Source organism: Scomber japonicus, chromosome 10 (genome assembly GCF_027409825.1).
Source record: "Scomber japonicus isolate fScoJap1 chromosome 10, fScoJap1.pri, whole genome shotgun sequence".
NCBI classification, from domain to species: Eukaryota; Metazoa; Chordata; class Actinopteri; order Scombriformes; family Scombridae; genus Scomber; species Scomber japonicus.
In genome coordinates this window covers 32,288,508-32,305,293 of record NC_070587.1, presented here as the reverse complement: position 1 = coordinate 32,305,293, position 16,786 = coordinate 32,288,508, and the positions used below count along the sequence as shown (strand labels likewise).

The following is a 16,786-nucleotide window of genomic DNA, read 5'->3' as shown; positions in this document are numbered from 1 at the left end:
GGAGGAAGGAAGGTAGGTTAAAAAGGAGAACAGTTGTTGGTGTCAGAGGGTTTTCAGGTTGCAGCTGTGTGTGAAGTTTAACAGCAGAGTGTTTGAGTGAAGCATGTTTGCTGAGCTGAGACACAGAGAGACAAACCAAGAGGGAACATTCAGTCTAATGAGGGGAAATATAGATTCTTTGAGTGAAGTCTAATGAAGAGTCTGAGAGGGAAAGAAAAGAAGCAGCAAAGTATGAAATGGAGCTTTTCTTGATTTTTGTCTTCAGTTTTTAAGAGTCCGAGAGGAAAGAAGAACAATGCTGACAGGAAGTGGAAATGTTCAGTAGAGAAGAAGTTTAATATTTTAACAGTATTAAAGGTTCTGAATAAGAACGGTGAAGCAATTTACATGAATTTACATTTATTAATCAGGTTTTATTGCCAGTGAGTGAACGGCTTTTATATTTTTATTCATGTTTTGCTCCATGAAGACAAACATAAGTACACAAATATTATATCGATATCATGATATGAGACTAGATATCGTCTTAGATTTAGGATATCGTAATATCACGATGATGTCATCAGTCATCTTTTCCTGGTTTTAAAGCTGCATTAAAGTAAAGTATATTATTTTCTGAACTTATCAAAAAATTAAAGTATCAAGACATATGTGCAAGTATAAGTGATTGTGAAAAAACAAACAAAAGGAAGGAAGGACGGACGGAAGGAAGAAGGAAAGGAGGAAGGAAGGAAGGAAGGAAGGAAGGAGGGAGGGAGGGAGGGAGGGAGGAAGGAAGGAAGGAAACAAGGAAGGAAGGAAGGAAGGAAGGAGGGAGGGAGGGAGGAAGGAAAGAAGAAAGAAAGGAAGGAAGGAAGGGAGTGAGGAAGGAAGGAAGGAAGGAAGAAAGTGAGGAAAGAAGTATGGAAGGAGGAGGGAGCAAAGAAAGAGGGAAGGAGGGGAAGAACAAAGGAAAAATTAAAGAAAGAGGAAGGAAGGAAGGAAGGAAGGAAGGAAGGAAGATAGGAAAGAGAGAAGGGAGGGAGGAAGAGAGGAAGGAAGGAAGGAAAGAAGGAAGGAAGGAGGGAAGGAAAGAAGAAAGGAAGGAAGGAGGGAGGGAGGAAGGAAAGAAGTATGGAAGGAGGAGGGAGCAAAAAAAGAGGGAAGGAGGAGAAGAACAAAGGAAAAATTAAAGAAAGAGGAAGGAAGGAAGGAAGGAAGGAAAGAAGGAAGGAAGGAAGGAAGGAAGAGTCAAAAGAGATGGGATCAATTTATTTTTGTAGTTTTCAGGTTCTTAGTAGTTGACTGACTCTGAGTGAGTCAATGATTGTTATAAATATATATAATCTTTAAAGGAACATATTTCCTCTTTTCATCTAAAGGAGGAAATATCTTTTATCTGTAGGAAACACTCCACGACTGATGGATGACGTGTTTGAATGAATGAAAAATGTCCCGGTGTATGTGGCTCTGTTAGTGAATGGTAGGAGGTCAAAGGTCAAGGATGATGAACGCATCATAATAAAAACCTTTCTGCTGTTGTAGTCGATGGTAGATGAGCTTCGGTGAAAGAAGCAGAGCCGCTGTTCTTCTTCACGTGTTTTGACTTGTGTCAGGTTGTTGTTGTTGTTGTTGTGTGATGCGTTCAGGGTCAGTCGGTGGTTTTGATTAGCAGTCACCGTTTGGTTCAACCTCACTGTGATTTAATTTGGGCTCATTGTCAGTGAATCCGCCGGTTATTCTCTTCATCGACCCTCCTGTTGTCCTCGAGTCAAGGAAGGAAGGGAGGAAAGAAGGAATGAAGGGAGGAAGGAAGGAAGGAAAGGAGGGAGGGAGGAAGGAAGAAGGAAGAAAATGAGGGAAGGAAGAAACAATGGAAAGGAGGTAGGAAGGAAGGGAGGAAAGAAGGAAGAAAAGGAGGGAGGAAAGAAGGAGGGAAGGAAGAAACAAAGGAAAGGAGGGAGGGAGGAAGGGAGCAAGGGAGGAAAGGAAGGAAGGACGGAGGAAACGAGGAAGGAAGGAAGGTAGGAGGGAGGGAGAAAGGAAAAGAGGAAGGGAGGAAAGAAGGACAGAGGAAAGAAGGAAGGGAGGACGGGAAGGGGGAGGGAGGGAGGGAGAGAGGGAGGAAGGAAGGAAGAAGGAAGAAATGAAGGAAAGAAGGGAGGAAGGAAAGGAGGAAGGATGGAGGAAAGAAGGAAGGAAGGAAGGTAGGAGGGAGGGAGGAAAGAAGGAAGGAGGGAGGGAGGAAGGAAGGAAAGAAGGAACAGTCAATTTGACCCGGGAGGACAACAGGAAGGTTAAACAAACATGTCTCAGAGTATAAATATAACAGGAGCTCAGTCTGAACAGTCTGTTTTCTGCTGCATCATCAGATGCGTCACACTGCTGTTATTATACTTAAAGGGTCAGGTCACCCTAAACTCACTCCTCCTCTTCCTCCTCCTCCTCTTCCTCCTCCTCCACCTCCTCCTTCAACCTCCAACCCAAAAACAAACACAAAGCTTAGTTGTTTTATTATTTAACACACAAACATTAAAGATGTCACTGCAGAGTCTTTTAAGGGAGTTTGTCCACAGTGACAGTGGATGGTTTTTTTAAACTCGTGGATCAGGGATGTCAAACATGAGGCCCGTGGGCCAGAACCGGCCCACCGAGTTGGTCCAATCCGGACCACTTTCCTTCCTGTCTTCTTTTCTTCATTTTCTTTCATCTTCCATTCCTTCCATTCCTTCCTTCCTTCCTTCCATCCTTCTTTCTTTCCTTCCTTCCTTCCTTCCTCCTTTTCTTCCTTCCTTCCTTTCCGTCCTACCTTCCTTCCATCTTTCATTCCTTCCTTCTTCCCTTTCTTCCTTCCTTCCTTTCTTCCATCTTTCATTCTTCCTTCTTTCATTCCTTCCTTCTTCCCTTTCTTCCTTCCTCCCTTTCTTCCTTCCTTCCTTTCTTCCATCTTTCATTCATCCTTCCTTCTTCCCTTTCATCTGTCCTTCCTTCCATCTTTCCTTCCATCCTTCCGTCCTTCCTTCCTTCCTTCCTTCCTTCCATTCGTCTGTCCTTCCTTCGGTATGTTATTTATCATTATTATCTAATTATTTTACATAAACCAACCAAATCAACTTATTAATTAAAATAAATAATAATAATCAGCTATAATGAAACTAATCATTAGTTACAGTCCTGTATTAATGACTTAATGATGTAAAATCCTGCTTTAGATTATTATTATTATTATATGTCTCATATTATAATACAGACTATTACTGCAGTGACATTAGTATATTTACACATATAAAGGATCTAAATACTGTTTGCTGAGCAGTTTTAATACTTTACACAGAATAGTTGTATTTGTATTATTTTGTGGTTTTAAAAACATCTTAAATTTGTACTTAAAAATGTGCAGATAGCCGTTAACTCCATTCAAGAAGTTGCTCAAACTGATTCTCACGATGAGCCGCCTGACCTCGTCGTTTACAGTCGTGTCTTTACGGTTTCACTGAAAGGCCGACCGTCACAGACGACGTAAAAAGGAAATTAAAAGGTTGTTTTTTCAGAGAGAGTTGTGACATGAAAGAAAAAAGGAGAACTATAGAGAGAAGGAGAGAGAGAAAGAGAGAGAGAGGCTGAGACCTTGGCTCCGTGTTCACCTCCACACAGCTGATCGATGACTGAATGAATGGAGTGAACGTCCGTCTAACAGCTGATGTGATGATGTCACTGCTGCTGCTGCTGCTGCTGCTGGCCTTTAACACAACAACTCATGAGTCATCAGGAAAGTCAGTAGTGTGTGTGTGTGTGTGTGTGTGTGTGTGTAGCATGTATAAAGTCAGTAGTGTGTGTGTGTGTGTGTGTGTGTGCAGCATGTATAAAGTCAGTAGTGTGTGTGTGTGTGTGTGTACTGTAGCATGTATAAAGTCAGTAGTGTGTGTGTGTGTGTGTGTAGCATGTATAAAGTCAGTAGTGTGTGTGTGTGTGTGTGTGTGTGTGTGTAGCATGTATAAAGTCAGTAGTGTGTGTGTGTGTGTGTGTGTGTAGCATGTATAAAGTCAGTAGTGTGTGTGTGTGTGTGTGTGTGTGTGTGTGTGTGTGTGTGTGTGTGTGTGTGTGTAGCATGTATAAAGTCAGTAGTGTGTGTGTGTGTGTGCAGCATGTATGAAAGAAGGATAAATGCTTTAATCTACACCAGGGGGGTCAAACATAAGGCCCGTGGGCAAGAACCGGTCCACTTTCCCTCTCTCCCTTCTTTCTTTCCTTCCCTCCATCTTTCCATTCTACCTTTCATTTTCTTTCTTTCTTCCTCTTTAATCTTTCCTCTCTTCCTTCCTTCCAGCTTGGATTTTTTCCCCCTTCTGACTTGTTAACAGATGTGGTGGAGATAAATGACATGAAACAAAGAAATATGATAGTTTGCTTTGTTTATTTGTTTATAAATGAGTGTTTTGAGTTCATGAGACAGAAATAAACTAAACTAAAACTTAAAAAACATTTCCAACCTTTCTGTAATTCATATAAAAACAGTTTTTACAGCACAGAGAAAAGTCCTTCATCCTCACACAGGAAGGTTTCTGGCTCCTCCTGTGATTGGACGCTCACCGTGACATCATCAGCAGCCGCCAGCAGCCGATCGGTCGACCCAGTCCCAGACGTGGACGGAGCCGTCGGAGGCGGCAGACAGCAGCGTCCGCGGCCGCTCAGGATGCCAGACGTGAGCCGTGATGAAGACGGAAGCGTCGTCATCGTCGGACCGCTGCGATGAGACGGAGTGACCACGATGCTCAAACAGCGGCTCCACTTCCTGCTGCTGCTCCGAACTCCAGACAGACGCATCGTAGATCTGAACCGATCCACTGAATCCTGCACAGAGATGACCAGAAACTTATTATTATTATTATTATTAATATTATATTAACTAAACATCTGGTATAGAACATTAAAAGCAAGAACAAATAGACTGAAACAGCTTCTATGCAAGAGCCATAATCACACTGAAAAACTGTGTAAAGTGAATTCAGACATTTTCTTCTAAACACATTAAATAGGTCATAAATGTATTTCTAAAAAAGGTGTAAAAAGCATTTAAACCATTTAGATTTGAATTGTGGAGCTAAGCTTCACAAACTGTGTTTCAAGATTTCTGTGTTCAGGATTTAGTGATTAGCATAAACCCGCCCCTGCTGCTGTAGAGGTAGAAATACATTAGCACACACTACTACTACTACAGTCTACAGTTAGCTGAGTTAGCTGCTGAGCTAGTAGCCGAGTTAGCCGCCGGGCTAGCAGCCGAGTTAGTCGCCGGGCTAGCAGCCGAGTTAGCCGCCGGGCTAGCAGCCGAGTTAGCCGCCGAGCTAGTAGCTGAGCTAGCAGCTGAGTTAGCAGCAGAAAGCTCTCAGACGTAGCGTCCATGTTTCTGGTAGAGGTGGTGACTTTGATTGACAGGTGACACTTGGTAGGGGACGGGGCTTCAGCGGACTCGGTGGGCACGCCCACAGCGTTTGGGAGCAGAGAAAAAACTTTGAAGCCTAATTTCATATATTTGGCGATTTTTTTAATCATTCAGATTTGGCAGGGTGGTTAACACACTTCTCTGTGGTATGTCAAACTCAGAACATATTTATTCTTACTTTACACAGACTTTAAGTGTGTTTTTCTTGCTTAAAAGTTAAAGTTGAAGGTAAACTCAAACAGCTGATCTCTGACCTGACACGGAGACGCAGTCGTTGAGTGCCGGCGCCCACGACACTCTGACATCATCGAGGCCGCAGCGACGTGTCCCAACGTCCAGCCGAGCCCGACTCACAACCGCCGCTCCTCCTCCCAGACTCCTCAGGTCAGACACCACCGCCTGTCCACATGCCGACAGCTGCAGCAGCCTGCAGCCGGCCGGCTCCGACCCCGCGGAAGCGTCACTCCACCAGAGCACGTCTCCACCAGCAGGGGGCGCCGGCGGGGGCGAGAGCTGAGGAGCGGCCGGCGATCGAATGTCGGCGACGTAAACGTTCCCGTTAGAGCAGCCGGCGAGGAAAACGTTGTCGCTCAGGAACTGTAACGAGCTCAGAGGATCGGCTGAGTCTGTCGCTATGGAGACAGAATAACAGAAACACACGATAACTGTGAAATTAATCAATAATCAATGTGATGGAAAAAAAGTTTAAGTTTAAATCTGAAGAACATCTGTGGACATTTAAGCAGTTTAAGTCGTCCTTACAGCAAATGTACTATATTATAATAATGATAAATATTTAATAATAATAATAATAATAAACTTCATTTATAGGGAAGCTTTCATACAACTGAAGTCGCTCAAATATAAAAATATAAAACAATAAATTAAAAGCAAAAAACCCACAACAAATAAATTAAAATGAATTAGACATTTAGTAAAGAAAAAGTTAAAATGTCACAAATTAAAAGTTTAAAAATAATAATAATTATAATGTCGAGTGAGTGTGTTTATTTGTGCAGGATTATGTTTTTAATTTATTTTATTATTTTATATCATTATTTTATTTCTTTAATATAAATGATTTTATGTGTTATTAATCTGCCTCAGTGCTGTTTATTATTAATAGTGTTTAATTCTTTGGTCTGTTTTCTTGCCTCTTGAAGCATTTTGTAACATTTGTTTTGAGAAGTATTCCATAAATAAAGATTATATATTATTTATTCTTAGAGTGACATGCTGGTGTCAATAAGCCCATAACAACCCAATGTTTCCTCTCAAGCTGTGACAGACTCTGGTCCTGCTGCTGCTTAAAAATTCATAGAAATATGAAATGTTAAATCACTGTTAACTCTACTTTATCTTATTTATTAAAGGATGAGTTCACTGCTTTTCTAAATCTGTCTTAAAACAATACTACTAATACTACTACTACAAAAAGTACTGCTACTACAAAAAGTACTACTACTACAAAAAGTACTACTACTAATACTACTACTACAAAAAGTACTGCTACTACAAAAAGTACTGCTACTACAAAAAGTACTACTACTAATACTACTACTACTACAAAAAGTACTACTACTAATACTACTACTACAAAAAGTACTACTACTACTAATACAAAAAGTACTACTGTTACTACTACTAATACCAATACTACAACTACTACTACAAAAAGTACTACTATTACTACTACTACTACAAAAAGTACTACTGTTACTACTACTACTACAAAAAGTACTACTACTACTACTACTACTACTACTACAAAAAGTACTACTACTACTACTACTACAAAAAGTACTACTACTACTACTACAACCAATACTACAACTACTACTAAAAAAAGTACTACTATTACTACTACTACTACAAAAAGTACTACTGTTACTACTACTACTACAAAAAGTACTACAATACTACTACTACTACTACTAATACTTCTATATTACTACTGTAACTACAACTACTACTAGTACAATTACTACCACTATTACAAAAAGTACTACTACTAATACTAATACTACAACTACTACTACAAAAAAAGTACTACTACTACTACTACTACTACAAAAAGTACTACAATACTACTACAACTACTACTACAACTACTACTACTACTACTACTTCTATATTACTACTGTAACTACAACTACTACTAGTACAATTACTACCACTACTACAAAAAGTACTACAATACTACTATTACTACTAAATTTGATGCTAAAAAGACTTTAAATAAACTTTTATTACCAATTTTAGCTTCAGCATTTCATTTTTAGTACTTTAACTTATAATCACATTATTATTATTTCAGTTTTATTTTATACACACATAAATCCATGAATGTGTGTGTGTGTGTATAAATATATATTTATTGTGTGTGTGGATTCTTTCCTATGTAAAGCTCTATATATATACTTTTTATTTATTTTGTACTCTTTTAGTGAGCAGATGTTTGAATAACAGCTGATTGATTATTAACTGATCAGACAGTGAATATGTATCAGACAGTTATTGATCAGTGTGTATTGATTAGTATTGATTAACCCAGTAGTTACCCAGAGTATAGAGAGTTCGTCCTGATTCCAGATCAGTCAGCTGAACCTCGTCGCTCCGACCGCCGTGAAGAACTTCGCTCTGAGACCAGAGACGAGCCGCCATCATGCTTCCTCTTCCTCGCTGCTCCTCCTCTTCCTCACTCCTCCTCTTCCTCCCCTTCACACTTCCTGTCCTCCTGATCACATCTGTCATCAGACGGCGAGACGATTATTTTATTTATTACACCATAAAAAGGTTTTAGAAGAGAGTGAAGATGATATTTATATTCCTTCACTTCAGTTCACTGTTTATTTATTTGTTTAACTCTTCTCTCTTCCTTCTCTTCTCTCTCTTCTCTTTCTTCTCTCTCTTCCTGTTCTCTTCCTCTTCTCTCTCTTTTCTCTCCTCTCTCTCTTTCTTCTCTTCCTCTTCTCTCTCTCTTCTTCTTCTCTTTCTCCTCTCTTTCTTCTCTTCCTCTTCTCTCTTCTCTCTCTTCTTTCTCTTCCAATTGTCTTTCTCGTCTCTTTCTTCTCTTCCTCTTCTCTCTTCTCTCTCTTCCTGGATGAACCTTAAACATCTCTTATCTCTTCTCGCTCTCTTTCTTCTCTTCCTCTTCTCTGTCTTCCTCTACTCTCTTCTTTCTTCTCTTCCTCTTCTCTCTTCTCTCCTCTCCTCTCTCTCTTCCTGGATGAAGTTTAAACATAGAGACTTCCTGTTCAGTGATAACTCACCGCTGTCGTCTCCTCCCAGCTGCCAGAGCTGCAGGTCAGAGTTCAGCCCGTCGTTAGTAACAACACATCTTTAAAAAGAAGAGCAGGAAATAAAACATGTTGATATATTATAAATAATGTCAGACCTGGAGAACACTTTGATATTTTATGGGTCAGAAAAATGGACAGGGAAAAATTTAGAAAAAGAAAAAGAAAAAAAAGTATTCTCTCTCTCTCTTCTTCTTTCCTTCCTTCCTTTCTTCCTCTCTTCCCTCCATCTTTCCTTCCTTCCTTCTTTCTTTCCTTCCTTCCTTCCATCCTTCCTCCCTTTCTTCCTTCTTTCCTTCCTTCCTCCCTCCCTTTCTTCCTTCCGTTTTTCCTTCCTTCCTTCCATCCATCCTTCCTTCCATCATCCTTCTTTCTTTCCTTCCATCCTTCCTTCCTCCCTTCTTTCCTGCCATCCTCCCTTTCTTCCTTCCTTCTTTCCTTCCTCCCTTTCTTCCTTCTTTCCTTCCTTCCATCCATCCTTCCTCCCTTTCTTCCTTCCTTCCTCCCTCTCTTTCTTCCGTCTTTCCCTCCTTCCTTCCATCCATCCTTCCTCCCTTTCTTCCTTCCTACCTTCCTTCCTCCCTTTCTTCCTTCTTTCCTTCATCCCTTCCTCCCTTTCTTTCCTTCCTTCCTTCCTTCCATCCAACCGTCCTTCTTTCCTTCCTTCCTTCATCCCTTTCTTCCTTCCATCCTTCCTTCCTTCCTCCCTTTCTTCCTATTGAGAAAATAAATATTCTGTATTCTGAGTGTTAGTGGCAGCTGAAGAGGAGACAGACAGAAATAATAATAAAAGTTGAATTATTTTGGCTCTTTTCATTCTGTTTGTTCTTTCAAAGCGGTTTCATCACATTCATGTCTTCACACACCGACGTTAATCGCTTTATTTCACACTTCAGCGACGTAAAAAAGAAGCTTTGAAAGTTTTCAAAGAGAGTGAAAAAATCAATCACTGGAGGAAAGAAGAATTTTTAAAAAAGGAAATAAAACAGTTGCTCTGCTGTTTGCTCACCTCGTTCCTGGAATGTGTTTGAGGCTGCGGACCGGACCGTCTGTGAAGCCACCGTGGATAACTTTAAAATCCCGTTCTGCACAGAGACCCTGAACACACCACACACACACACACACACACACACACAGAATATATTAGAGAAGGGGGTCAAACTAAGGAAGGAAGGAAGGAAAGAAGGAATAAAGAAAGAAAGAAAGAAAGAAAGAAAGAAAGAAAGAAAGAAAGAAAGAAAGAAAGAAAGGGAGGAAGGAAGGAAGGAAGGAAGGAAGGATGGAAGGAAGGAAGGAAGGAAGGAAAAAAGAAAGAAAGAAAGAAAGAAAGGGAGGAAGGAAGGAAGGAAGGAAGGAAGGAAGGAAGGAAGGAAGGAAAAGAAGACAGGAAGGAAGGAAGGAAAGGAGGAAAAAAGAAAGAAAGAAAGGGAGAAAGGAAGGAAGGACAGATGGATGGATGGAAGGAAGGAAGGGAAGAAGGAAGGAAAAGAAGACAGGAAGGAAAGTGGACTGATCTTACATTCTTTTGTGGTTACACCATTTGACATTTTCAGGAGCGTTCAGTCTTACTTTTGGTAAAAAATGGTTTAAATGTCATTTAAATGATATAAAACCAACAAAAATACTAAATGTACATTTTAACAAACCTGATGCTGCTTTTATAACTAGTTTAACATATTTATGAATCTCTCATCTTACCAACTCTTATTTATCGCTGACACACACACAGTAGAAGCTCAGTGTGGTGGAAATCAATAAAAATGAACTCTTTAATATTTATATTTATTACCTTATTTTCATCAGCCAGGAGTTTCAGCGGCAAACGAAGCTCCAACATTTCATTTTTGGACTGACGGTAACCTGCGACACAGACGGCTGAACACAAACAAAGACGGTAAGACAGAAAGAAAGAAAACACATTTTTACTGTCAGGATGTTTTTTTCTCACAAATATCAAAAAACGTTCACACATGATGTAATAATGGAGTTCTTTAGATAACACTTTTTAATAAATCTCCCCTTATAAAGGCTTAGTGAAAGGTTTATAATCATTAATAAGCTGTTATTATAACTTATTAAAGATTCATCTTATTTTATCCTAAATACTTTAGACTTTTATTCTGAAATTTGACAACTTCTCCTAATGTGACCCAGAACATACAAAAAAATGAAATATTTGCAGCTGATACATATGTTTGACCCATAGTTGCATTCTTCACATTTAATAAAGCTTTCTTCTTCCTCTGTAACCTAGAAGTGTAAAAACTGAATAATAAACTCACTAATTAATCTGTGACTGATGAATGATTTTGTACAGACTTATTATGAGGTGAGACAGTATGTAGTTTGTTTGTTTTACATTTATTTAACAGTAATATTTAGTGTGTGTAAATAATATAAACTCACTCTTCCCTGATGTCCACTCGATGACCTGCGTTGGACCTTCCAGCTGATACACATGAAGATCTTTGTACCTGAACGCAACACACAGCTGGTTATTAAAGTTAACCAAAACTATAAGACTAAAAACTAAACTAGCAGTGAAAAAAAGTTATTGAAATAAAAATAAAAACTACAATAAACAATTCAAAACAAACTAAAATGAAAACTAATCATTGCAGCTGTTAGATATCACTAATTTAAATATGTGGCATTCATGAGCAATATTTACACCACACTCCTTTAACATTTTTTACATATTTAATATTGTTTAGTTAAGTAGCAAGCAGAGAAAAGTTGTATATTAAATATGATCATATGAATTTAATCAAATGAATCCACTCTTTATTCGGCAGTAATATAAATGGCCCAGCTTTTGTTAATTTTTTAACATTAAGTTGAGACATTTAGCAACTTTCTGCACTCATGCTGCAGATTAGCTTCATTTTATAAAGAGTTAAACTTTAATAAAGAGGCTGCAGAGTGAGATAAAAGGAAAGCCGAGTAGATAAACAGATTAATAAGATGCATAAACCAGCTTCATGATGTTATTTAAGAGGAATTTAAAGCAGCTGGACAATAAAAGACTTTAAAATGAGACATTTTAAACCGAGTTCAGCAGCTTTATTTTGAAAAGACTTTAATGTAAATAAAAAAGTTTCCTCACGTTTTCAGAGACTCGATGAACCAGTCATCTAAAACATCCTCAAACTCTGAGTCCTCCATCCCTGCTTTCATCCCTTCTTTCATCCCTTTTTCACCTCCATGCTGCATCTCCTCTCCGTGTTTACTTCCTGTTTAATGACTCTGCGGCCTCTGATTGGTTCATTAAAAAGTGACGTTTACAGTCACAGCAGCGCCTATCGGACAGGAGGACGAACAGCTGATCGGTGGAAGTGATAGAAGACTAAATCCACAGACTAATCAGTCCGAATATGAACAGTATGTAAAGCAGAGGTAACAAACATATGGCCCGCGGTCCAAAACCAGCCCGCCAAGTAGTCCAATCCGGCCCGCTGGATAACTAAGTAATCCCATTTTTTCTGCTGCTTCAGGTGTTTGTTTTCTCCACCTTGACTATGAATACAATCCTCTAAAAAAACAATACATACATATATATTATTAAAACATAGGCCTATATATATTATTCATATCGTGACCATTTATTTAAATCATTCATGTGCAAATTGTTATCAATCAGCAAAATAACATGACAAAAACATCTTGTTGAAATTGCACTCATTCTATTATAGTAAAGTTATAATATATATTATATATGGTCCAGCCCACTTGAGATCTCTCTCCCTCTCTCTCTCTCTGTCTCTGTCTCCCTCCCTCTCTCCCTAACTCTCTCCCTCCCTGTCTCTTCCTCTCCCTCTCTCTCTCTCTCTGTCTCTCTCTCTCTCTCTCTCTCTCTCCCTCCCTCTCTCTCTCTGATTCAGAGCCACCGTCCCTATAAAAGAGGAGTGATGGATGGAGAGAGGAAGACAACAGTGACAGAAAGTGTGACTCACTCGCTCTTCTGTCAGACAGCAGGAAGAGCAGAGCTGCTGAGGAGGAGGAGGAAGGAAAACAACAGCAGGAGAGAGAGAGAGAGAGAGAGAGAGAGAGAGAGAGAGAGAGAGAGAGAGAGAGAGAGAGAGAGAGAGAGAAGGATGAAGTGTTGTCACCAGCTGCCAGACTCAACCTGTCTGTCCCTGCAGAGAAAAAGAGGAAACTGTTCTGCATGTAGACTAAAAATAAAAAATAAATCATGTTAAATAGCTGCTGAGCATTTTCTACCTTATACCTGCAGCAGGTTCAATTCATTTCAATACACATGAGAATCAGTGTTCACCCTGTTTAAAGAAACCACAGCAAACATTTATTTTAGGTGTGACTCACAATTGGAAGGAAGGATGTAAGAACAAAATGAAGGAAGGAAGGAAGGAAGGAAGGATGTAAGGAAAAAATGAAGGAAGGAAGGAAAGAAGGAAGGAAGGAAGGATGTAAGGAAAAAATGAAGGAAGGAAGGAAGGAAAAGACATGAAGGAAAATAAGACATGAGGGAAGGAAGGAAGGCACGAGGGAAGGAAGGAAGGATGTAAGGAACGAAAGAAGGAAGGAATGTAGGAGGGACAGAAGAAAGAAAGGAAGGAAGGAAGGAAGGAAGGAAAGCTGCCAGATAAACTAAAGCACAATGAAGAAGTGATCAGAAACAAACAGCTGATCTCTCTCTGACTCTGCTGCAGGTTCATAGCAGGAATCAGCAGAGTGAGGTTTGTTCTCTTTGTCCTTTGTCACTAGATATTATCGTTGGTTTTCCTTCCTTCCTTCCTTATAATAGATATTAGCGTTGGTCTTCCTTCCTTCCTTCCTTCCTTATTATAGATATTAGCGTTGGTCTTCCTGCTGGGAAACATCAGCGGGATAATGATCACATGTGAAGAGCAAACTCTGAGGAGAGAAGCTCAGCTGGGTTTTTATCAGTAACAGCAATAAATGAGTGTTTTCTGCTAGTGTGATAATAATAATAATACCAATCATTTATATGAGAAGTGTTTATTTGCTACATTTGCTTTACACCATAAATGGCTCAGTGATAAATAAGAGTTGGTAAGATGAGAGATTCATAAATATCTTAATAAATAGATTTAAAGCAGCATCAGGTTTGTTCAAATGTACTTTTAGTATTTTTGCTGGTTTTATATTAGAGAAAGAAAGGACGACAAGAAAGAAAAGAAAGAACACATTTCCTTCCTTCCATCTTTCCTTCCTGTCTTCTCTTCCTTCTTTTCCTTCCTTAATTCCATCTGTCCTTTCTTCCTTCTTTTTCTTCCTTCCATCTTTCCTTCCTTCTCTTCCTTCCTACCTCCCTGTCTTCTTTTCCTTCCTTCCATCTTTTTTCTTCCCTACCTTCTGATGAGTTAAAACCTTCTGTCCTTTCTTCTTCTTCTCCTCTGATTCTGAGGTTTTGTAGTTTTGACCTCAGACCTTCTCTGCTGCTCAGCTTTGTTCAAAATGTTTAAAAAGAAAAAGATGAAAATCACTGTTGAGCTTTTATTAAGTTATCGACCGTCAGCAGAGAGCCGAGAACACACAGCTCATCATCATCATCATCATCATCATCATCATCATCATCACTGTTTAATTACACAGCTGCTGCTCCGAGCCGCTTTGTTTGTGTGTTTGGAGACTAAACGAGCTTTAATCTCACTAAACTGTGACTCTGAGTTTAACTTAACACTCCTGTTGTCCTCAGGTCAAGGAAGGACAGGAGGAAGGGAGGAGGGAAAGGAGTAAAGAGGGAGGAAGGAAGGAAGGAAGGACATGAGGAAAAGAGGGAGGGAGGAAGGAAGGAGGGAAAGGAGTAAAGAGGGAGGAAGGAAGGAAGGAAGGAAGGAAGGAAGGAAAGAAGGAAAGGAGGAAAAGAGGGAGGGAGGAAGGAAAGGAGTAAGGAGGGAGGAAGGAAGGAAAGGAGGAAAAGAAAAGAGGGAGGGAGGGAGGAAAGGAGGAAGGAGGAAGGAAAGAAGGAAGGAGGGAAAGGAGAGAAAGGAGAGAGAAGAGAGAAAGGCGAGAAAGGAAGGAAAGGAGTAATGAGGGAGGGAGGAAAGGAGGAAGGAAGGAAAGGAGTAAGGAGGGAGGGAGGAAAGGAGTAAGGAAGGAAGGAGGGAAAGGAGTAAAGAGGGAGGAAGGAAGGAAGGAAAGGAAAGAAGGAAAGTAGTAAGGAGGGAAGCAAAGGAAAGGAAAGGAGTAAGGAGGGAGGGAGGAAAGGAGGAAGGAAGTCCACTTAAATACACTGTAGGTGATAAAATATTTAATATTTATCATTCTACTGTGGTTACCTGTTTCTTTCTTTCTTTCTCTCTCCTCTAACTTCTTGTTCTCCCTTTCTTTCTTCCTACTTCTTGTTCTTTCTTTCTCCCTCTCCTCCTCTTCCTTCCTTTATTTCTTTCCTCTTACTTCTTCTTCTTTCTCTTCTTCATCCTTTATCTTTGTTTCTTCCTTCCTTCCTACTTCTTGTTCTTTCTTTCTTTCTTCCTAGGTGGATAAAATATTTAATATGTATCATTCTTTTGTGGTTACACCATTTGACATTTTCAGGAGCATTCAGTCTTACTTTTGGTAAAAAATACTCAATATACATTTTAACAAACCTGATGCTGCTTTTAAAACTATTTTTAACAGATTAATGAATTGCTCATCTTACCAACACTTATTTATCACTGACTTGTAGACTTATATTTGTTTTATTAGTACAAGTTTTGGGTATTTTTAATTATACGTTTGTAGTGTTTTCTCCATTGAATGTGTTTTTATGTGATGATAAGTGTGGATCTATCCATCCATCTATCCATCTATCTATCTATCTATCCATCCATCCATCCATCCATCCATCCATCCATCCATCATCAGATATTATAACAGCACATAAATGACACATAAATCTTGATATGTTCCCTTTAATTCTTAAACAGGATCATTTTTTTACACAAATACAAATAAAGCCTTTGATGCAAAAATCATGAAATCATGATTACAACTCAGAGACACATTTTATTAGACACAAATATAACACAGGACTGCAACTAACCTTTAGTTTCATTATGGATCAAATGTTTCACTCTATAGAAACAGAAACAGTGACGTCATTAAAAGTTGCATTTTGTCTCCAACAAACCAAAACTCAAAGTTATTACATTTTCTGTAGTTTAAGACAAATAAATGTAGCTTTTAAAAAAATAACTTTAATGATGCTGTTTCATTATCTGTCAATAAACTAATCGTCTTATCATTGCACATGGAAGGAAGGAAGGAAGGAAGGAAAGAAGGAAGGAAAGAAGGAAGGAAGGAAGAAAGAAAGGAAGGAAGGAAGGAAAGAAGGAAGGAGGGAACAAAGGAAGGACAAGAAGACAAGAAGGATAGGTGAAAGGAATGAAGGAAGGACAAGAAGACAAGAAGGATAGGTGAAAGGAATGAAGGAAGGAAAAGAAGGAAGGAAAGAAGGAAGGAAGGAAGGAAAGAAGGAAGGAAGGGTGGAAGGAAGGAAGGAAGGAAGGAAGAAAGGAAGGGAAAGAAGACATGAAGGAAGGATGGAAGAAAAGAAGGAAAGAGAAAAGAAAAGATGGAAAGAAGTGGGCCAGACTGGACTCCTCAGCGGGCCAGTTCTGGTCCACGGGTCTCATGTTTGACCCCCTGATGTAAAGGATTAATAATAATAACATCGTAGCATGTAACAAACTATCATTTTTGACATTTGAACCAAGCGTCTATAATAAAGTGATTTAGTTCCAGAGAGCAGAGTCTGTTCCTGTAAAGAACAGAACAGTCTGTTGATGATTTTACCATTTAGTGTCTCATCCACTGACAGCAGAGCAGCAGAGAAACACTATAACCAGATTAACACACTCCTTCATTAACTTCACCTATATTCTCTACACACAGTTGTGAAGTAGTGTTTTATTTTTAATAGGGCTGTCAAACTATTAATTGTTTTAATCGCAGAATTTCCATAGTTAATCACGATTAATCGCGTTTTGAATCGCATGTTTAAAATCCTGTTATTTTACATTTGAAGGCAGTTTTAAGCCCATAATGTAAAGCATTTCTTACCAGAGTGTCTTAACTGGGAATCAATCACGGCTCTGCT

The 16,786-nt window shown here is 39.2% G+C and overlaps 1 protein-coding gene across 1 annotated transcript; it reads right to left on the bottom strand.

Annotated features, from left to right (window-relative positions):
• Positions 1-4,460: 4,460 nt before the first annotated feature.
• Positions 4,461-11,929, bottom strand: wdr73 (WD repeat domain 73). Its single transcript, XM_053327478.1, has 8 exons — positions 11,825-11,929; positions 11,125-11,192; positions 10,508-10,593; positions 9,728-9,816; positions 8,692-8,759; positions 7,981-8,166; positions 5,674-6,051; positions 4,461-4,830 (listed from the first exon to the last, which is right to left on the bottom strand). Exons 1-8 carry the CDS (start codon positions 11,905-11,907, stop codon positions 4,580-4,582), a joined length of 1,209 nt encoding a protein of 402 aa, XP_053183453.1. The 5' UTR covers positions 11,908-11,929; the 3' UTR covers positions 4,461-4,579.
• Between the last annotated feature and the right edge of the window lie 4,857 nt (positions 11,930-16,786).

Coding starts and splice junctions, on each gene's coding strand:
- wdr73 (XM_053327478.1), bottom strand. CDS start 11,907: ATGAAAGAAGGGATGAAAGCAGGGATGGAGGACTCAGAGTTTGAGGAT. Junction 10,594..11,124: donor CGAGTGGACATCAGGGAAGA/GTGAGTTTATAT, acceptor GTTTGTGTTCAG/CCGTCTGTGTCGCAGGTTAC. Junction 4,831..5,673: donor CGACTGCGTCTCCGTGTCAG/GTCAGAGATCAG, acceptor ATCTCTGTGCAG/GATTCAGTGGATCGGTTCAG.